Here is a 24034-nt window from a genome sequence, read left to right on the forward strand (position 1 = left end):
TGTTGTTTGGTGTATTAAAGTTCTCAAAACCCGAGTACCTCTTTGAAAAGCTCACCTGGCGCTCAAACACTTCTATGAAGTATGGCCTTAGATCGGTCAGCAACAAATTGGTAGCTTCACATCATTGCACCTCTGCTTTTCGAGGTAGTTTTAAATACACAGCCACTAAGTGCTGGAATAATATCCCGCCACCATTACAGATTTTTAATAGTCTTAACAGTTTTAAAACACGGCTTAAGCGACACCTTCTACATATTCAAAATGCACTACCTCTTGGCTGTAGAGCTATACCTTCTTATCTCTTATAATGGCCCAGCCAAACATAATTCATTGACTATATTCTTAATAAGTACAAATTTACACTCAACTATATATCCTATCCTAACTTATATATACAAAAAAAATGCTTTATTATTATTTTATTAAAATACTCTAATATGATATTGTACACAAACTAAAGCACATACAAAAACTACACAGTAGGTACACAAATAATTTTATAAATTGCACTCCGTTTCGTCACATATACACATACACACCCATCTAACTTTTTCTTCTCTTCCTTTTCCTAATGTTTTTGTTTTAAAAATTGTTTTCTTATGTTTTGTTTTTATTACTAGGGACCGACTGAAAACCAGCGTTGCAGTACATTTACTGCAACTTTATGCTGAGTCGAGCCCCTTTTTAACATCACGCTGTTTATATGTCAGCCAACGCATCTTAGTATAAAATTGTTTTAGTAGTTTTAAGATTTTATGTTCAAATGTACCAATGCGATATTTGTGATGTTAAATAAAACTTTTCTATGTCTATGTCTATGTCTATGTCATTGACGTAGGCTCCAAGCAATTGGTAACACAGAGTATAGTTTCCTAAGCGGTTCATGAACCCATATTTCTGCTGTCGCACTTTCTTGATAACACTTGCCACTGATAGAGTTCCAGTTTTCTCAAACTGCGCAACACATATATCAAATACGCAAAACACGGCAGAGCTATCGATTCCGTCCAGGCACTGCACGATAATGGGAGCAGTTTTCGTATCAGCTTGTCTCTCGAACTGAAGGCACAAGTTTTTCACGTCACAATAAAAATCTATAAATGCATCCAGCTGATGGGAAAAATTGTCTTTTGGCCAAGCGGTGTATTGACAGTAGGATATTTTGTGCTCGTGGCCAGATTGGTCAGTCAGACTTAGCAAAGTCAACTTGCAGTGTGGTTTTCTGCGGATCTCCAAAGTCTTTATCCTAAACTTATCGCACACTGCCACACAACCCTCATCTGAGAAACAATTTTGGTAACTCATCTTGTCACTGAGTTGACTCGTCATCACAACCACTCGTACCTTGTATTCCCATACGATTTCCCAGTATTGATTGCAGACATCTCCTCGCAGACTTTTGATATAAACATATTTCCGTTCAACCTCATAACCGTCGATAAAAGTAGCACCAAGGACAGTCTCGTTATTTTTGAGTTTCACACGACGATGAAGATGACGCACAAGATGCATTTCCTCTTCACTTTTTCCCTTTTTTTCCTCTTTCAACTGATTTTCTTTTCGATCGGGCACTATGGAATGATATTCCGCTATGACACTAGCTAGTGAATCACGTTTGCTCATAAAATTTAGAAAATCATTCCCGTTCATAGGCAGAGATGCCATTTTTTGTAATATTTTAAATGCTCACTTCTGTTGATATCTCGCCAATAGTGCTTTAAAACTAGTTCCCGTTTTAGAGAGCTAGGACTTATATACCCATTTCCAATGCAAACTGCGCACACATTTCAGGTCATTAACTTAATTCGTGCGTTCACCTACGACATAAACAACATTGTGATGGACACTATCGACGACGATAATTTGTAATTACTTATTTGCAATGTAAACAATAGATTCCCAGCGGGCTGAAGTTACTAAACTTTTGTTCTGTTATCACTATTGCAATCGTACGGTTTTTAAATGAGGGTTTTTCTCTATTTTTTTTAATAAAGTAAACCATATTAAGGACTTTTTTACATCCATAGTTGTTTAGAAACTACGCCACAGTCATTGAATACACGCACTAACACGCGTATGACTTAGCAATGAGTAATTACTCGCAGCTTTTTTCAGACTGATCACTGTGTTATGACTGTGGGAGTTTTATACTCCCCTGCGCTGTCTAGCGTACTACGCACATGTCATTCACTTTATGCGATTGTTGACCTGCAACGTACGCCGCTTAGTGTGGGTGTGAGGGTTAGTAATGTATCACCTCTTTACAGTTCAAAGTCTCGTCATTGTTTTCGTAGCTTTAACCTCATGGTAAGTCTTTTTACATCGAATTTATTTTCACCTACGCAGAGACAATCCCTGGAACTAGACTTGTTTTGTCTGGAAAACCGTGGGCGTCATTTTGGAAATTAATTACGTCAAACCTTTTAGATAATAAATTAAAACCTAGTCTAGAACTCAGAATTAATGGTGACATAGAAAAACGTTTTTATTTGATATTTTATTTAAAATCCTTCCAAAATATCTTATAGTTAAGATATCTTTCAAACATCTTTTTAATTAGGAAATGACACTACATCTATTGCAGTCTTTCTTGAATAGAATGGACTCCATTTACCTACGCAAAACGAACTCCCAAGATATTTAAACATTAGCATACATCATCCTTTCAAATAGAAAATACATTCATCTATTAATTTGAAATTATTTTCGCAGTATTTTTAAAGCAAAAGGCAATAAAGACGTTGACGTGTACAATTACACAATACAAACAACGTACAGAACTCACAATGCGCTAATGTGAGTATGAACATTATCAATTATTATTAGATTGCCTAGAAATTAACAGACAAGTTTTATTTGTAATAATTTGGTTCTTTCTGTACATTTTTTAGACTTCTAAATAATATCAGTCCAAATAAATGCTTCAGGCTAATCTTCACTATGGTATTTAATATGTCATTTTCAATAAGAATTTTGACAACCGTATACTTTATTTTATTTTTCACATAAAAACAACACATACAGCATCTGAATATTGAACACATGCATACAATTATTTCACGGTGTTGACATTCAGAATGTCCTCTGTGTCACATTGAACCGTCAGTTTTAAAAGATACAGAAAACAAAACGTTTGCTTTAATGTTAATAAATGACGTCGTTGGTATTCTCAGGTAAGAGGATAAATATTCGCCAGACGCAGGTGTTCAGCCAGTGAGATAGCGAGAGTGCATTATCAAGGTATTCGTTATCCATGCAAATAAGTTGTGGAAAATTTTAAACGGCTTGTGGAAAAACGTGTTAATATTTTCTAGATGATATCGAACATGAATGACCGCCAAACTCTTCTTCAAGGAATCAAAGTGCCCAAAGATTGGCCAATGCAAGCTGTAATATTCTATTTGCAATAAATAACACTCTTAACGGTTGTATACATAATTTTCTCACAATAAATATATTTTACACAACACAAGTATGTTTGTTAGACGTTTACTATTACATACCTATCAGGTAATAAAATATCAAAAATTTACTGCTTTAGCTCATTTTCTACGTAATTAACTGTTTTACGGTGCGTTTATACAGAAGTTTTTAATTAGGCGCAGATTTAAGGCCGTGTCACTTCACCAAACGTTCTTATTTTCAGCTGAAATTTTATTTCATTGTCCATAACTTTGAATTTGGGCCTTGTCTGTTTTTGCACTTTTATAGAAAATTATCCTGAAGTTTTCAAAAATCTTTCGAGTATACAGAAATAGTTTTGAAATCAAAAATTCCAATTAATTTTTAAATAAAAACTTATTTTTTTCTACTCTTATTCGTAGAAGTTGAAAAAATGGCAATAAGCGGACGTTACACTAATTTTTAAACGCTAAAATTAATTAAGAATTAACAGTCAACAATTGACTACAAATTTGAAAAAGAATTAAAGCATATTAATAGCGGCACCATTTTCCTTATTTGTATTTAATAATTGGAGCAGAGCGATTCTTTAATTAACAACAAAACCACAATTAGACATATTTATAGTTTTCCTTCAATTTTGTCTAGTGACATTGTTTGAGTTCGTTTGACGTCAACGGAACAAGGAAGTCATAGAGTCTTGATATTTGCGGCTCATGTGAATTATTTCTTTGCTGGTAGTAATTTTTGCTCTAATCCCGTCTCTTTAGAAATTTTACGACTGGAAAACGTAAGCAATTTCAAAAAAGACTGAATCATTCAAGATTAACTTTCTTCTTGCAATAAATCTGTATCGACTTTTGATATTTAATGCTAGTGATGAATTAAAAAACATCACTAACGAAAGATACCAAGATATGATAATGCAGACAAAGTATTATTTTTAATTTTTTAAACATCTACCTGTAGATTTTTCTGTATTTTCTTTGGAGTACAATCTGCTGACTTTTACAATTATTTGCTGATAGACACTGGGCTGATTTTGTTGTATCCTCTTGCCATGATTAGAATACATGTGCAAAGTGAGTTAACTAAAAAAGACCAAGAATGTCATTTCTTCTTTAGTGATGAAGATAATTTTGATCTATCTTCGCTAATTCGACGAGCCATGAAATTAGAAAAACACGTCACTCGTCAGAATTGACGGAAACAGACCGACATTGAAGTTATACACAAACCGATATCTAAAATACAACAAGAAATTTTCATACAAGTGTTATTGGACAAGTATACTTATATTTATAAATTAAGAGCTTCAGGGCTAAGGTATGGCCATATTCTATACCCAGTTTCTTTGGTCCTTTGAGTGTTAAAGCTGAATGAGAACAATTGAAACCTCAAATTACCCAAAAAACTAGATATTAGTTTACTTTCATGTAGTTTTGGTTCTTCGCAGCATCTTTCAACGAATAGATTAGCTTCAAAATATCTCTTCTTTGCTGATATTTATGGTTTATTGCAATAGCCTGAGGACTTTTTACAGACAGAAATGTACAAAAGACCGAAGACTATTGTAACAAACCAATTTCTTCTTTCTAGGTGTCTTGATTATCACAATCTTCAGTTGGTTTGATTGTCCAAATCGTTCTTGTTATGAGAATTGCTCATGCGAAAGAAAAAAGCATTGGTAACTCAAATAACTTGAACGAAAGCAGAAAGCTTCACCAATTACAAAACAAATGATGTAGACTTATTCATCCAAACTCACTAAAGTATCTCATGGTGCTATGACATGAACTACATAAACAGCATGAATTACTTAAAGGAGAGTAGACAAATCATCATAAGGTCCTAAACTTAAACATTTTTCAGCTTATGGAAAAAACTTAACGATTACATTCCTGCAAAATTCAAGGAAGGAAATATTTAGTTATCAAAGAACTCGGTTGTTTATAGTTTTCCTGTTGAATGAGGTTGTGCGATAACGAGGCCAGAGGCCTCGAAGGGATAGAATTCGACGCAGGCACGGGATACAGACTTAATTACGTCTCGTTCACGTCCAACGTGAAATCGCTTTCAATCTACTCCGATTGTTGAAGGTGGCCAAGTAAATAGAAACCCTTGAGCACCTAAAACATGCGTACAGATCAGTCGCTTTTGCAATTTGGTCCAAAATCCAGCGATGAAAGTCGTCTAATTTTCCTCAGGTTTTTTCTCCGTCCATGATATAAAGGAAACATGGACATGAAAAATACTTTGAAAAAGACTAAACAAGGTCCTGTTGAAAGAAACCCTAAGAAATCCAAAAGCTTGCAAGGTTAAAAATAGTTTAAATTAATTATAAAACCGCAATCTATAGTTTATTTTCCTACAAAGTTGAAGCAGTACAGGATAAGAGGCCTCGAAGGGTGAAAAACCGCATTGATGACGTCAATCCTGGATTATTCAAACACTTAACATCACTAAACAGAATTGAAACGTACTCGCCATGAAAAGTGTTGTAATAGTACCACAGATTTAAATTTGGCTCTGGTTGAGACCTAGATCATGAGTTGACTTTATCTTAGATCATTGATGTGAAGAATGTTGGTTAGAATCAAACATCGTCAACTGCAATACAGAATGGAGATGTACTTGTAATTGAGGATGTTCAAGCCTAAACCAATTGACTTCTTATCTTTGATGGAGGCAAAGTTCACTATTCTTCCGTTAAAATTTATCACATCCTCTATAAGCACAATATATTTTCCTAGAATTATAGCGCTAATGATTAAGTTCATTAGCGTCCAATTTAATGATAAGTATTTTCCTGTTTTGACAAAAAATTTAACATGCTTATCGATGGAAACCTCGTGCAGATGGAAATGATGTTCATGCTTCTTTAGTTTCTTCAATGAGTGGGATGTGCAATCTCGATCAATCATAGCAGTCTCCAGTGTCAGTGATACAGAGAAACTCACTAAAAAATGAAGGCAGCTAAAACAGATCATGAAGATGAGAATGTCTTTCATGTTGAATGATAAATGATGGAGGTCTTGCAATAGAGTCGTTGGTTATCTTAGTCTATACTAACTTCCAAATGATCTCATGAACCAAAAACAAGAGACCTTAAGCTAGCTAGTACAGCCTGAGATTTATTCTTCTGTAATGTAGCAGTCTTTTGTCTTGAGTTTGGTGGATACTTGCTTGTGTTCGTAATAAACGTGTCTTAAGTCAATCTCATTCTAAGTCACAAAATACGAATGGAGTAAAAAACGCATTCCATATTTAGAGCCTTAGAATCAAAGATTGTCTTTAGATCCATCACAAGGATATCTAAAAATGCATTAATGTTCCAGTTCGATGATAAATATATAAATCTCTTGTTGAAACTCAATATAGGTATGTCAAATCCAGAAAACCAATAGAGAGTTCCAAAAGGAAAATCGCAATAAAAACTTGTAGAAAAACTATTTCTAATAAAAAAAAAAAAAAAATTAGGACTACTTTAAAGATTCTAAGTATTCTTTTAAACCAACAAAAACTCACCGATCTGCAGTTAAACTTTTTCACGATAAAACTTTTGCGCGAACTATGTCCGTGAAATTGTTTACTAAAACAGGAGACTCCCGTACTAACTAGCGGTCAATTACACACTGAAATAAATCAGTTGAGTCAACGAGAATTTATTAAATTACTATAAGGACAAACGGAACAACCATGACTAAGTAATTGATAATAAGCATGTTGCAACATATTAATAACAATACTGCGGTTACATTATTAGAGTTATCAGAAAGTTACGGCTTTCAATAAACAAACACATTAATCCTATATAATAGCTCATCTATTAGGCTCATTATCACTCTACTAGGTTTTATTGTACAAATTATATTACTGAAAATATTCAGCTTATAGTGCGGTTAGAGAAGCGCTATCTGCACAGTAGCGTCACTAACTACGTGGATGATGTATGGAGAGGAAATGACTAAACTCTTATCACTCTCAGAAGTATAGTTCCTGTATGAATGAAAATACTTCCACGGAAGTAGTGTATATATTTGAGATATATTCAAAAATATAATATACAGACATCTACTAAAGTACATATTTTTTCAGCGAAAATACGGATATGTTCGGATATATTTTGAGATATATCTCAAATATTCATTTTTTCCGTAGGGGTATTAATTATTATATATATAAACTCCCCCTATTGTTTTCTAATAAATAATAATATTAAAATAATTTTTTTTCTTTCGTGAAATTATTACACTGTATACTACACTATACTTAACGCAATATTTTCTACACTAAGTGAACCGAATTTAGCATCACCTGATATTTGACTACTTTTGATTTGATAACTTTTGAGTTGTATCACTTTTTTTTCCGTGTATTTAGCATTTTTGCATGTTTCTATGTCATCATCATTTTTAATGAAGGGTTAAATAAAACAATATGAATCTTACAAATATTTATTTAGAGATACACAGATTTTTCCTTTATTACATCGCTACAGTTTTTCTCAATTTTTTTTTAATGTAAATAATGACCAAAACGCACTGTTTAAGTTAATCCACATATTTATTGATACAAAGATAAACCCGACAATACTTGTAACGCAAGGATAGGTATAATATACAGAAGGTATATTATGCTAAAGATAGGTAGAGTGTATAGGTCCCTTGACCGTCCGATTAGAAGTGTCCCCAGCATCTTGGTACTGAGTGGCCTTCAGTCCTCATCACTAGTGGGGGTAGCTCTGATCACGTGATAGGTGGTGAGCCGGAAGCTAGTCACCCTGATGCCAGCACATTAAAGCGGGGTTGATGGGTCGCTTTTTACACAAGATTAATTTGATAAGAGCTAAAATAGTCAAGATTCAATTTCTTCTTTGATGTCTATAAAGATAATTTTGATCTTGAGCAACAGTCAGGAGTTTTCAATGCTAATCTTGATCCATTTCAACACCCAATAAGTTTCGAATGGAATCAAAACCTATTCGAAACCGACGAGTGATAAAGAAAACCCAAGATTTTTGTTATATTTTCGTTAACCCTAGATGTGTGGAAAAAATGATCATAAACCGCCACAGTAACCAACAGTTTTATGATTAGAAAGCACATAAATACTGATGATTAGCGTGACAGTTTAAGATACGATCCAGTTTAAACCTGAAATTGTCTATAAAGTTAACACAAGATTGAAATTATAATACAATTCAGCTGCAGATCTGACTGGACGATTTATTTTGGACCAATTCGACTTATCCCATTCGCCATATCGTTGGAAAAGACATAGCTGATTGGTTTAGTCAAATCTTACCAAAACCAGATTCTTGATCGATGTTTTCTTAATTCGTTCAGCAATTTTGAGTCGTTGTGTCATTTTTCTAAGCTTCGGCAGGCATTTCTCCCGTCTATGTTATGAAGAAAATCATTGACGGGTTAAAAGGCCTGAGAAGACTAAACAAATTTTCTCTTCTTTCTTCTTAACACTTTTCAGAATAATAAAACATTCATTTAAATTTATTCAGGAACTTTTTCTGTTCATGATATAAGAAATACAAAGACCAGACAAAATTCCTCAAGAACACTAAACAAAATCTTAAAAGTTTACAATTTAATAATTTAATAATCACTGACAAAAACAGAAAACTACTGTACTAACCACCGGTCAACTACTTACTAACAGAATTACGTAATACAGCCAAATACGATACATTATCTAAAGGTCATACATCGAATATCGATTAATTATCGACGTAGTACTCTGTGCGCTGATTTTCGGTAATTATAAGAGAGTGGGGATGACAGTGATGGGCCTGGCGGCAAGCGGGCACGCGTGAAAAACACTTGAGTGCATTAGAGATTAGATTCCGGACACGGCAACATCGTCCGGAAAAATGACCTAATTATTAAGTCGTCGAGTCTCCATTAATTGTGGAACGAAGCGATAAAATCTGTTTATTGTTTAATCTTTACACAATGTACATACTAACGCCGTCTGATTATAACAGGTTAATAATAATTGGATTGGATATAAGTTTGGCCAGTTGCGGTAACGGAATCCAAGGATAAACACCCAAGGAAAGTTGGACAAACAGACACCGAAAATTTTGGTATCAAGTAAAAGTGTGTGTGTGTGTGTAACAGACCATTTCAGTCGGTCTTTAACGCAAGTAATAACGGATAAATAGTACGCTATGGCGGTGGTGGCCCAATCAGGAACATTTTCAGTCAGTCCTGATCACCATCGTCCCCTCTACATCTTGTTATTACCGAAGTAAAGTCAGTAGTTTGAGTATTGTAAGTTTGTAGTGTGAGGTATGCGTGTAATTAGCTCACAAGTTATTTTTTTAAAATAAATATGAACAATATTGTTAATTAATCTTGTTATTTCCAGACCCAGTATCCCTCTCTCTCTCTCTCTTTCCCTGAACTCTCGTGCTCACATTCTCGGTTCCCAGGTGGCCGACCTTTTGTTTGTTTTCAGTAACCTGGTGGCGCCCGTCAACGCGAATGAGATCTCGAAGTTGCATCTTAGTTCAGTTTTGATTAATTGAACCACTATTTACAAATTAATTTAAATAAAGTAGTCTCAGTAATAATAGTTGATCTTAAATTGTTGACGGTAGCCTATGAACGGACCAACCCGAAAGGGTAACCCCGTTACACTACGGACTACTATCAATTTCTTACTATACTATACTTCATATAATTCTTCTGGTGATGAATTTCTTGCGTTATTTTGGCTTCTTTCAGAATAGTATTACGAATAGACGACGCAAACTACTTTGAAAGAAGCTAAAACATTCAAGATTTAGTTTCTTCTGGCGATAAGCCTTGCCTTAATGTTGATATCTAATTCCAATGATGGATGAAAGAACATAAAAAGTTTGGAAAATCTAAAAGTGCACGCCTCACAGCGGTCATTAACTTCTAAAATAAAAAATTTCAATAAAGTTTTTGGTAGTAAAATTTCAATAACATATTTATCAAATTTAAATTTCGCGCCATTTCCTGAGTATTTACAATGACGCATGCGCTGATCTCAACTTTTTACATTTGGCTTAAGGCTAATCTTCATTTGTATACAAATATAGATATACAAATATACAGTCGTATTTTAGTTTTTTATGAATTATAATTAAACGACAGTACTTAGAACGCTAATATTAACTAGGAATCAGCGCAGTGCATAACTTTATATAATAAAAAAAAAAATATTCCGGTAAGATAATTTTTTCGATCAATTTCTCTGCCACATACACGGATCCGTAAACACCGACTCACGGACGTCCAAGAATGATTAGTTTTATATTGTTATTTACTATATTAAACAAGAATAATTGTTTATAAAATATATCATACGTGCTAGACAGATTATTTAACTTGATGTTAGTGCACTCATATTATCATGTAAGTGTTATATTAAAAAAAAAAACGTCATTCAAGTTTCGAAAGGCTAGGTTTTGACATGTCGAGAGTAGAGCACCACCGCTTGTGCGGCGTGCAATATGGAAAAAGATATCAAGAATAAAAGCCTTAGGCAGTTTAAATTCAAACTCTTCGCTGGTCAAATTTCTTCAGTAATAAGACGGCCACTTTCAGATTAATTCAGCCAATTCGCATTGCCATGATTGTCAATACATGCGCAATGTGAATTGTTTGATAGTCTGAAAGTGTTATTTCTTCGGTCCCTTTAATCACTTGTGGAAACAATATCAAAATATGTAGACTACTGTTCTTCTTAAGCTTCATGTTCTTTTGTCACTAGTTGGCAAATGATGAATTTTTTCTAGTCACACTTGTCAAAAGACCAAAAAAATATCTTCGATGGAGACCTTAACTCCTTTTGTCTTCTAAATTTCTGAGCAACAAAAAATATTTAAACAGTTTTAACAAACAAACACATGACTCTCTAATTAATAATATAAAATAGATGATGTGAAGTAGTTTTCTTCCTTTTTGACATTCAGCTTCGTTTCGATGACGACAAAAGACACCTCCGACGCAGTGTAGCGATCGTTCACACTTTACTAAGTATCAAAATATGAATGCGAATGAAAAACGCATTCATATTACAAGACTTAATTAAGATTGAACTATAATTTGATTTTACGATTTCTTGAACCAGACCATATTCTTCTTTATAAATTCTGCAACAATCTAAAGTAGTAATTTAAAAACCAACAATAAACTTACCCGGGGCAAAATAAAAGAATTTCTTCACAAACTTTTGATCTTTCGGGAACAGGAGAGTTCTGTTATGGTCGATGACCGGCCAGGCACTAGCCAATTGAGCGACCATGCCCAATATTTATTCTAGGAATACTGCTGTGACATATATAACTCTTGGTTTCAATCATGACTCATTTATCTTAATTATACGTTGAAAGGCTATTGGTCGTCTCTGATAGAACAGGTCATGACTGTTCAATACTGTTTATGACTAATATCTTTATCTTCGCAAGTTATAGAGTAATTACATCATCATTTGTGCTTTGAGTTTACAATAGCTGACACTAATTTACATAAACATACAAGATGCGCCACCTGTACAGTAGCGTCGGTAACTACTTACATATACCGTTAGAACTAGTCAAGCGAATATGATTCTAATATTTATTTTCATAAAACAATTCTTCAATCTAAACTTTAGTTTGCGATTTTGAAATCCGAGAAATGAAATATTAGTATTAGGATTTTCGCGGATTTCGGCGGATAGAGTAAAAGTATCGTTTTTGGCCGGCTGACATTTAAATTAATTTATCAAAAATCTTAATAATAAAACCATATATTTTTATAGAATTTCCAACAATTCATCTTAAAACGGATCGAGATGTTTTGTCAATGTGAGTTTTGTTTTATCGTTTATTTAAATAAAAAACAGCCATAAATGTTACTTCTACTCTACAGCAAAGAATGAGTCATATTTTTAATGAAGTGATTGTTTATCTCATGAAATAATGTTATTTCTTTATTAAAATATATATATATATATATATATATATATAATCTCCTCCTGTAGTGTACTAATATATAAAACCATTAAAAATAAAATTTTATATTATCAACTTGGGTTTCATATTAATTTTATTTCTTCTGTACAATGAATACAAGTTTTAGGGTATGAATGAGAAATCAAGTTATACCTTACATAATTTTCATTACAATATTAAAATTTTTAATTTTTCTTACTTATTACACTAATTAAAATTTGGGTATAAATGAAAACCGAATTAGATCTTAAATTATTTTTATTCCAGTATTCAAATCTTAATTTTTCCAAATTAAAACACTATCTAGAATTCTTATTCAAATTAACCTTCAGTTCTTCCCTTGAAATAAATTCGCTAATCTTATCATCATCATTAAACTTTACAATTTCTTCCGCCTTAATCCTCGGTGACCGGCCATAATAACAATCAGCCACCTTTATAAATTCTCTAACCTCAACCATACCTACAATTTCCTGATACCGCGAGTAAACATCTTCAATATCAAAGTACACATTCGGCGGAAAAATAGTCACCAAATTATCAATAAACTTTTTCTTCTTCAAAACGTACTCAGTGTATTCTGGCAGGGTAGGATACTTTTTATAATCTCTCACGCACTTGATGTACAAATTGTACAAAGACAGTATCCTGTCAAATTCCAGAGAATTCACTGCTTCATAAGTTACTTCAATTCTCTCTTTGTCATCCGAATTTCTAATCACCGTTTTTCTGGTAGCTTTGACTAGTTCCGTGTAGAAAGATTTGTCCCCCTCCAGAGTGAAATAAGGGCGGAATGTCTTTTTGCAGAGTTTGTACGTGCCTTTACCAGCTTTAGATTTGTTCAAATCGCCCACGCAGTGCAACAAACGGACGTAATCATTCAAGTCGACTTTCTCTTCCATCACATCTTCGCTCATCATTCCCTTGTGATTATATTGCAGGTAATTCAATTTATCAAGATTGTAGGGCTTCTCAATTTCACTGACAAGAAACCCATTGGTTTTTTTGAAAATTCTCTCTAGCAGATAATAAACTTTGTCAGATTGCCTTGGAATTTTCTTTAGAATCATAACAAATTTCATCAATTCTCTGCGTTTTTCAATAGACTTCAAATCTAGCTTGTAATCTAGACACCTGAGAATTTCAATCATCCACTGCGCCACGCCGTAAAACATCCTCAAACGTTCGTGTGCAAAATTTTGTGGATCGTTTTTGAAGATACAAGAAGACAATTCAACGCAGTACCAAAGTGCAGTCGGCAGCGAAACATTTTCTGTAGGATCCAGTGGCAATGACGACAGCCCAATTTTGCAGACTGTAGAGCTGATCCGTCGCATTACATATTCCTTGAATCGTTTCTTCACATTTTTATCCATCCATTGCTTAGCTTCGCAGTTTTTCCACAAAATGAAGTAGAACAAACCAACATTGAAGTTCACTTTCTTGGAATTGAAGTAAGTAGCAGACAGAATGTAATCGTTGTATTTATCGAACAAATTTGTATCCGTCAGCACAAGCCCACCATGAAAAGTCCTTCGAGTTCTTGGCTCTTTTCTTGTAGTTTTCAGCAACTGCTTGTAAGCATTCAAAGTGTAGAAGTACCCAATCGATTCCTTGATATCTGGATCGTCCATCAAAAACAGAGGGCACTCCATTGCTCCTTTGAATTTCCGAAAACTTGCCGGAGATACTTGAAGTGGTCGGTGGAAAATAAGCTTGTCCAGCAGATTGAATTCAGTGAGAAGAACAACAGGAATTCCTTTGTCTTCTTCCAGAAGAATATCAGGGAATTCGATTTCTTGTTCAGCTGGAAAGTCGACATCGATTTCTTCTTCTTGAATGTCTGTATCAAATTTGGTGTTGAATTTCAACGCGTCAAAGGAGTAGGACTTTCTTTCACTGATGATGTAATTGATGAATGAAGAAATGGATTTATCGATGTCAACTTTTGTATCCTGCTCCAAAGCATTGAGAGCTCGGTACCAATTGGTCTTAGCGAATTCCTTTAGAAACTTTTCTTTGTTATTTGTTTCCAAATTTATTTTTTCAGGGACTTTCCATGACAATCCGTCAAACAAACGGTTTCTTAGAGTTTTCAACTTGGTGATTTCTTGTAGAGCTAGAGCATCTTTTTTGCAGACTTTGATGAACTTCAGCTTAATATAAGACTTAAGATTTTCTTTTTCAACTGAAAAGTTATCCACAGAGATCTTGTCGTAGTTGTACTCTTGCGAAATGTCAACGTTATCAATAAGTTGGTTATTTTGATACGCTTTGCAACGGCTTTTGAAAAATGAAGCAGCAACTGACATATCAATTTCTGACAAATTTTCATTGAATGCGTGGAAGACAACTCTTTCACACTGCATATTTTTGTTCAATTCAAAACATTCACCCACACTGTATTCAGGAATAAGACCATCAGTGATGATGTACAGCAGCTTGATTTGATCGTCTTTGCAATTGTAATCCTTTTGAATCCGTTTGATGATTGTTGCGGGTTCTGTCGTTCCTCCTCCACATGTTTTCATAGTATATGTGTGTCTGACTTCATCTTCATCTGCTTCAGAACACAAAGAATCCCAGTGCAAATAAATTACTTTTGATTCTGATGGTATGCCGGCTGTCAAAAGTTCATTTTCAATTTCTTCTACGTCTCTTTTGAACTGCTCCAAAGTTTTCAGGCCGTTGGTGTGGTAGAACTCTTCGTTACGCGTTGAACCCGAAAAGTCTTTGGCGTAGATGTAGTAGTTTACCATTTTGACCAATTTCGTATTTAATTTTTCTTAGAAGTGATACAGTGATGCACAAAAATTCCACGTTACTACTCTCAGAGTTTGATGCATCGGTGACCTTGATTTGATGCGCAGTAAACAGGTGGCAGCGTATGAGAATTCCTGGAACAGAAAATTAAACTTGTTTTATATTCATAAGTTTTGATTAGCAACAATTTATTACGCTAATTAAATAAAAACAATATTTCTAAAGTCTAAATGTACCTTATTTGTATTCTTCAAATTTAATTTTCAAAAATTCTTTGGCACGAGCAAACTAGTGTAGTGTTCAAAGCGTAGATATAAACTGAATAAATTTAGCAATCCTGTTTGAATTTATACATTTTCCCTATCAACTGATGCAACAATTACTGTGTCATATTATTCCTGTTGACATCAATTTGAGCAATAATACTCGTGGTTACGTCATCATATGACGCGTCTCTAGGAATCCTGGACCACCAATTTATAACTATGTTTACATGACTATGTTTTCATTAGAGTAATGACGGGATTGCATTGTAATATAGTGAATCAGAGCTTTGTTTCTGGATTTTCTGATACAATTTCTTGTTTACATCTTATTTGTAGGTTTTGAATATGGAGTAGGTTTGTAATTTTGTAACGAGCTTTACAAAGTGGAGAGAAATAAAGAATACTGGGCCCATAACCTGTTTTTAGAATTTTTAATGATAAGTATTTTCCAGTGTAGTTCTAAGTAATAAAATCAAAACAATTTGTGTTTATGTTAACAGAAATATTTCTAAGAATTATAGTTACCGTCATGATCGAACATTGTTATTTTCTATTGGTATTTAATCATATTAATTTTGTTATCAACTTCATGACTCGTGGTTAGTCATGAACTAAATTGTTTACTAACATCATCCCGCATTAAAAAACCATATATGGCCGAACATATATGGAAAATTATATGGGAAATATGTGACCATATATAGCGGCAAAATTATATATATGAAAAGATATATGTTTTTTTTATATAACTAAAAATATATTTGCTTCAATATAAGTTTAACTACATTTATGCCGTATATTACTTTATATATGTAAGAGAATATACTGTTTTTATATAAGAATTACTTATATGGAAAACTATATAATAAAAAATATATTTTTAGTAAAATATATATTGACATAAATTATCATTGTATAATTCTAGTTATAATATTTCAATTATATATGGCTATATATAATTTAGTATTATGATTCGTAATTTTTGTTTGGGTTGGGTAAAATAATTTGACTATTGATAGTTTGAATAATTTGAATTTGACGACCGGTCTGGCCTAGTGGGTAGTGACCCTGCCTACGAAGCCGATGGTCCCGGGTTCAAATCCTGGTAAGGGCATTTATTCGTGTGATGAGCATGGATATTTGTTCCTGAGTCATGGGTGTTTTCTATGTATTTAAGTATTTATAAACATTTATATATTATATATATCGTTGTCTAAGTACCCTCAACACAAGCCTTATTGAGCTTACTGTGGGACTTAGTCAATTTGTGTAATAATGTCCTATAATATTTATTTATTTATTATTTATTTATTTAAAATGTCTTTAGTAGAGTAACAAATAATTCAAAATTTTCAACAAAATGGCAGAGGATCAGGTCAAACCTGGGTGATTTGGCGTGGAATGTTCCATATATGTTATACATATAATATAATATATATAAAATTAAAAGTATATTCCAAATTATATTGAATCATATATAGTTCTTATACTATTGGCCATATATTGTTAAATATAATATGTCGAATATATTTAATGATACATAGTCGCATAGTGTAATTAAAATATATGTTATCAGAGTATAACATTGATACATAATATTATATATATAATCATTATATATATTTTCGTGGCAAAATTTTGCATATGGACCCTTATATAATAACATATATATATGTATATGTAAAATATAATTTTCTGTATATTATGAATGATATATAGCTTTTTCATGCGAGATTCTGTAACTGTATATCTTGTATTTGACTTATAAGTTTTGGTATTTGGATAATTATTTCAACTAAATTATCCTGTCAGAATGATATCACTAAGTTTATATATAAAGAGCAATATCATGGTCACGATCAACAAACAAACATGTTTTGATAAGAAAAGCTTACTCATTGTTATTTTTGTATCATTTAAACAAATATTGTAAACAAAAATCAAACACGGTTTAATTTTTAAAATATAAAATTTATTTTAAGGCTTTTTCATACACTTAATTACAATAAAATGGGTACTTAACAAACTCTTCTACAAAGAAAAATAATCAATAACTTAATTATGAAATAAAAAATTGTCACATTAATTACACTTCAGAGCTTAAACATTAATAACAATAACAAAATTTAATAAAAGATCTACGATCATATTAACTTACTTCTACCAAAAATTACATTTTTTGAGTCTTAATTTTCCACAAATTATATTTAAAATTTAACCTGGTAATATCAAAATAATAATAATTAAAATTTTCTAAAATTGGTAGTTAGACTTGAACCAATTTCTTGGCTCTCTGAAAAATAAGATTCTCTACCAAATCAAACTTCTTTCGAATCATATTACGGTCTTCGCTGTTATCTTCCAGAACAGGATCAACTTCCATATCTTCTTCCAGCTCTTCTTCAGTCTCATTAACAGAACCATCAAGTTCCACTTGAATCTTCAAAGCATTAAACGAGTAATCATTTTCCTCACTAGCAACATAATTGATCAAAGCAGTCATAACTTTGAAAATTTCACCCCTCAAACCTATTCTTTGCTGTGACTCTACAGAGAGCCGCGACCGCAACTTCTTAAGCTTGTTAAGTTCCTTGAGAACAACAGTGTAGTGCTTAAACTTATTGATGAACTTCAATTTGATGTAAGATTGCAACTGATCCTTTTCAATTAAAAAATTGTTTACCTTGATTTTGTCGTAGTCGAATTCTTTGGAAATATCGACGTCATCAATCAGCTGCAAGTTTTTGTAAATGGCACAACGTTTCTTCAAAAATGATGAAGCTATCGAAAGATCTATTGGACTTTCATCATCATTGAACGCGTGGAAAACAAAATTTTCGTAGTTTATGCCCTCATTCATTGCAAAACTAGTCGCGATATTTACCCTGCTGATCTTATTTTTTGTCATTAGGTACAACAACTTGATTGTATTCTTCTCGGGCTGGCCGAAAATCTTCTGTATCAAACTGATAGCTTCTTCCAGACGTCCTCCCATTCCATTCAATTTCCATCCACTGTTTTCAGAGTAAATTTCTTCCTCTTTGACAGTGTAACAATAAGTCTCCCAAGTAATATAAATTATTTTAGATTCCGCATCTTCCTTAGCTGACTCTTGAATTTTCTCTATATCACTTTTGAATCTTTTTACAAGTTCTTTGGTATGGTCTCCATGATATCTCTGGTCTTTTTTCGCAGAACCCGAATAATCTTTCAGGAAAATGTAAAAGTTCACCATCTTTATAGGATAGCAAGTTTTATTCTTTAATGAAGTACGAGACTGATTTCGACGGGTTGCAGAATGCGACTGACTACGCACACTAATTTGAATTGCTGGCAGTCGGTAAATAAATTACGTAACGGGTACAACTGAAACAAGAGATGACGCACGTGTAAGAAGAAACATCATAAATCATAAAAAAATTTATTTAAATAACAATAGAACTAGTATTAAATTTACGCGCGCGTCATTATACGATTAAATATATTTTCATGCTTATGATATATTTGACTAATCACGTTACAAATAGTTTGCGGAAAACATCTATATTTTCATGTCATATACATTTCATCTAAATTTTATTATAGGATTGTTTTCATGCAAGAATTTGGAATAAATTTTGAATAATTATTCATTTTTCTAAACTCTACCTGGGATTCAAATCCGCGCATTAAACAATTTGCAATATATTACAATAAAAGTTCCAAAAAATTAAAAATAATACAAAAAAAATTTACCTGAAATAATGTGAAGTCAAAAACACTTTCAAAGTTCCTTTTGATCAAGAAGATTCCTTACTGACTGACTGTCGACTGTAAACTAAATGGGTCAAGCTTCCCAACTGTCTTATATACTCACTACTCACGTGTGAACGTTGGAAGACCACGTCATTAGTAACCTGACTAATTTTTTGGAATCCAACCATCTGTATGTTATTGTTATTCGCTTCGCTAGTTCTCAGAACGCAAAAGGTCAAGTTCACGGTCAGTGTCTTAATAAATTTGTCCGTTTCTGAGGAAACTTGTGCCGAAATGGGCTCATTAGGATTCACTGTGAGCATGCAATCATTTAGTATATGAAACTTGTTATCATTTAAATAGCTAGTGATTGGTCAAATATACGAGGAAGTCGATAATGATAATGAGGAGGCGTCACCTATGCGGTGGCGTTGCTAACTATTTATCAAGTATAAGCTAAATATTTATGTATTACTACCCGTGAAAAAATATTCTAACCAGACCTGATATGGCCTGGTATGAGACGTCCATATCAGGCCTGATATAGAAATTGGCCATATCAGACTTGATATGTTCTGATCAGAGTTGATATGTCCATATCAAGATATATATAATCATTAAGAATAAAGTTAAAATAATTCAAATTAGTTTTCATTCGATTATGTAAAAAACTTAAAAAAAAGTTTAAGTCGATTATAGCAAAATAATTTTAGTCGTTTATACAAATTAAATCAAAATAAGATACACCCTGAGAGAAGTAACAAAATTTTTCTTTTATTGGAACTTAGCATTTTAAATTCAACTCTTTAGATAGGAAACAATTTCGCAACCATTCGCCACCTATCGAAGGTTTTTCAAACTATTTTCAGTTGTAAATCTTCCAAATGCTGCGCGGTAATTTTCTTATATAACTGCTAATAATTTGTTAAGTTCATATAAATTCAAGAGATTATTAAAATTTTCTTCTAATATTTCATTAATTTCATTGATTATAAATAAAAAATTTATTTATTTGAACTTTCGTCGCATGATAACCGATAATCAAAATAATTCACGAATTGTTTCACAAGTGGCAATATAATTTTTCTTTCTGTGAATTTTAGATCGAATAAATATCCCAACTTAATGAATTCTGTGATACCAGTTATATATTTTTTTGTTTAAGTTTTATTAAAATAAGTATAGTAAACCGACAATAAATAGAAAAAATATATTTTAATAATTAAATAATTTTATAAGTAAATTAAAAATTAAAAATAAGTATTTTTAAAACCTTTTTTAAAACAGGCAAATTTGCATTCTTAGTGGGTAAATGAAAAAATTAAGGTCATATAGTTTCGTCATATCAAGTCTGATCAAATCATATCAGAACATATTAAAAAATTACAAACTTGCATATCAAATTATATCAGGCCATATCAAGTCATATCAGAACTTATTAAAAAATAATATATAGATATATCAAATTATATCAGGCCAGATCAAATTATATTAGACCAGATCAAACCATATAAGGCCTGATCAAGCTATATCAGGCCTGATATGGCCAATTTTCATATCAGGCCAGATCAGGTCATATCAGAATCTATCAAAAATTATATATGGACATATCAGACCATATCAGACTTGATATAATTATATCACAAATTTTGATATGGCCATGTCAGGCCTGATCAGAATCTTTTTTCACGGGTATATATATAAGCAAGAACGATTTGTTCGAAATTTTAATTCTGTTTTTAAAAAGCTATATACTCTACACTTCGTTCGTATGCTATTCGCTACTCAGACACTTGTAATAAACAATTCGTTCACTAAGTGAATTCACTATTGTAGTAAATCAAACACCGAGCTCAGATGACAACTGGTTTATTAAAATAATAACGGGTAGATATACCTTGTTATAGAACTACCTACAACATCTTTCCCTTAAAAATAATAAGCATGCATACTAAACTTACGTATATAAAACGACTCGTACTCGTTACCCGATTTTTTTTTTTTTTTTTTTTTTTTTTTCCCGATTAAAATCGCGACTTGTAAATGTGGTAGCGTTATCTGTGATTATTGTTTGCGGTATCCCGTATCTAGCAAAATTCTCTTTCATAACACTAATTACAGATAATGATGATAATGAACTATCATTAAAATTACATTATAAAGTTAAACGTCATATTATGAGCGTCATCAATTTGTTATAACGTCATCGATTTGGCTGTTGACTTCCTTCCAAATCGTAACTTTCTAGATCGAAGACTATCCTGTTTAAGGCATTTAATACCTAATATAAGTTTTTATCTGATTATTACTAGTGGCATTAATAGATATAAAACACTAAAAAAATATGATCTATCGAGCAGTCATTAAAGTGATTTTATTCTCATTTCTTTATTAATTTCATTTTCTTTTTCTTTTATAAGAATTCGATATGTTTTCTGAAAGAGCTACGTATTTGTATGATTTTATATGGCATACATATATTATATTCTTTTATCAATTTTCTATAAAGAAAAGTAGCTACTGTATCATGCAATTACGCATGATTTCTATAGTAATCTAAATTGTATTTTATTTTTCTTATTTAATGCATGTCAATTATAAGATGTAATGTTTTGAAAAGATGTGTCCCGCCGAGTTTCTTGCCGGTCCATATTGGGATACCCTCCTCCAATTGAGGGGGGATTTAAATCTTCTCGGGTCAGAGATGTAGGGCTAGAGCCGGTGTAGCTTTATTTGACGTTCATAAGCGCATTGTAATATGCCTACTTGAATAATAAACTATCTTTATCTTTATCTGAAAAACTTGGAGGTGTCGCCGATCTAAAAGTACTTTCATTTTTTTTTGTATCGCAGTGTGTTCTATAATAAAATTGATGTCGTATAATTGCCTTTACTATATGCATAATATATGTGACGCACGTCAAAATCGGCTCGCTAGAAAAAAAAAATTGAATATAGATCTTTTTTTTTTTACCAAAATCTATAACATTTGGGGGGCTGATATTTTGCATACTTGCTACTAATATAAAGCCATATCATCAAAAAAAAAATTTACAAGCCAAAACTCGCTGGGGGCAGATTCACTTAGCTTATCCAGGCATGGCCTTTCATCTAAATCGGTCCAGCGGTTATTGTTTCGCCATACAAACTTCCCCCTACTTTTCACACTCTCAAAAGATGATTTTGGTTATAAAAACTATCCTATAGCGCCAATTTATAGGGCCTGTACCCCTAGTGTAAATTTATTCGATGGCGTAACGTGACGTACGCGTTTACGTTAAGTCTCATTTTGTATGGGATTTTGAGAATCCAAAACGTTCCGCTTGGCGCGCTGTTTCTAAATCCCATACGAAATGCTCCAGTCATGGAATGTAAGGCACTATTAACTTTAACTAACAAATATCAATGAAAAATGTAACTTAAGCAGCTCTTTGGCTCTTGTTTATGGAAAAATGTTGGCAGCGATTAAAAACTGATGGTAAATACTTGTTTTACAGAATTTGTCTATACCATCCCATTACTGATGCTTGTTCCATTATAGGGGTGTTTGTTATATCGGGCGTTTACTCAGTTGGTACTGGTTAATAAAACTCATCTCTCACAAAGGAATTTGAGATTAATTTGGAAAAGTTAACAAAAATAAGAAGTTAATCCACTATGCTTTCTTTGACATCCGCTTTATTTGTCACTTGATCACTTCCCTTCGATGTCATTATATGCGTATTCTACTGTAGGTATAAACAAACTAGTATTTTACCTCAAAACTAGTTTTTCACTTAATAAAAATTAGAAATTAGAACAATCACTGAAGAAATCTTTAGATCTACAGAGACAATAAATTCTAGTCTAGTATTGTAGTAAATTTAGTCTACCTTAAAGACGCCTTGTAATGGTACAGTCAGCGTCAAATACTTCGTAGCAGTCAAAGTAGCCAAATAGTTCGGTACACCATATTTTTAGTATGGTGTACCGAACTATTTGGCCACTTTGACTGCTACGAAGTATTTGTTTGACGCTGACTGTACTATCAAAAACCGCCCAAGTGAGAGTCGGACTCGCGCACGAAGGGCTCCGTACCATTCATTACCTACGCAAAAAACGGCAAATAAAATCACGCGTTAGTTGTTTGGGAACCCCACTTTAATTATTTATTTTATTCTGTTTTTAGTATTGGTTGTTATAGCGGCAACAGAAATACATAATCTGAGAATATTTCAACTATCACGGTTCATGAGATACAGGGTCACAGACGGACAGACAGACGGACTGTAGAGTCTTAGTAATAGGGTCCCGTGGTTACCGTTTGGGTACGGAACCCTAAAAACTAGTCCTTTAGGGTTATAATCGCCCAAATCTACAAAATCCGCAATTTTCGCGATTTTTAGGGTTCCGTTTCTGTACCTTAAAAGGAAAAAACGTAACCCTCCATCCGATTCATAACTCTAACATCCGATTACTCCGGAACAACTGGACTTTGGTACACGTACAGTCGTACACGTATGTAGCTTGGTGACCCAAAGACCGACATGCACCTTCAAGAAAAGAGCGTACTCCCATCTTAAATGCCGGCAACGCACTTGCAACCCCTCTGGTGTTGCAGGTGTCCATGGGCGGCGGTAATCGCTTACCATCAGGTAATCCGTCTGCTCGTTTGGCTCCTGTATCATAAAAAAAATATCACACGGGCGGTGACCCCGAGTCGTCTTATAAGCTCAGGGGGCCTACCGCGAAAACCGAAATTCGCAATTTGCGGGGATCTTTCTCTTTTACTCTCACTATGACGTAATTAGAGTGACAGAGAAAAATGCCCGCAATTGACGAACTTCGATTGTCGCGGTTATAGCCCAGTCTATAGGGGTTGGTCTGAATTGGGGGCAAGTTT

The 24034-nt window shown here is 33.1% G+C and overlaps 2 protein-coding genes across 2 annotated transcripts; both read right to left on the bottom strand.

Annotated features, from left to right (window-relative positions):
* Positions 1 to 633: 633 nt before the first annotated feature.
* On the bottom strand, positions 634 to 16168 carry LOC133533982 (uncharacterized). Its single transcript, XM_061873074.1, has one exon. The coding sequence runs from the start codon at positions 15145 to 15147 to the stop codon at positions 12688 to 12690; it is 2460 nt and encodes an 819-aa protein (XP_061729058.1). The 5' UTR covers positions 15148 to 16168; the 3' UTR covers positions 634 to 12687.
* A 1093-nt stretch (positions 16169 to 17261) lies between these two features.
* LOC133533983 (uncharacterized) lies at positions 17262 to 20263 on the bottom strand. The gene is made up of 2 exons (XM_061873075.1): positions 19153 to 20263; positions 17262 to 18783 (listed from the first exon to the last, which is right to left on the bottom strand). Exon 2 carries the CDS (start codon positions 18650 to 18652, stop codon positions 17684 to 17686), a length of 969 nt encoding a protein of 322 aa, XP_061729059.1. The 5' UTR covers positions 18653 to 18783; positions 19153 to 20263; the 3' UTR covers positions 17262 to 17683.
* Positions 20264 to 24034: the final 3771 nt, after the last annotated feature.

Source organism: Cydia pomonella, unplaced genomic scaffold (assembly GCF_033807575.1).
Source record: "Cydia pomonella isolate Wapato2018A unplaced genomic scaffold, ilCydPomo1 PGA_scaffold_30, whole genome shotgun sequence".
NCBI classification, from domain to species: domain Eukaryota; kingdom Metazoa; phylum Arthropoda; class Insecta; order Lepidoptera; family Tortricidae; genus Cydia; species Cydia pomonella.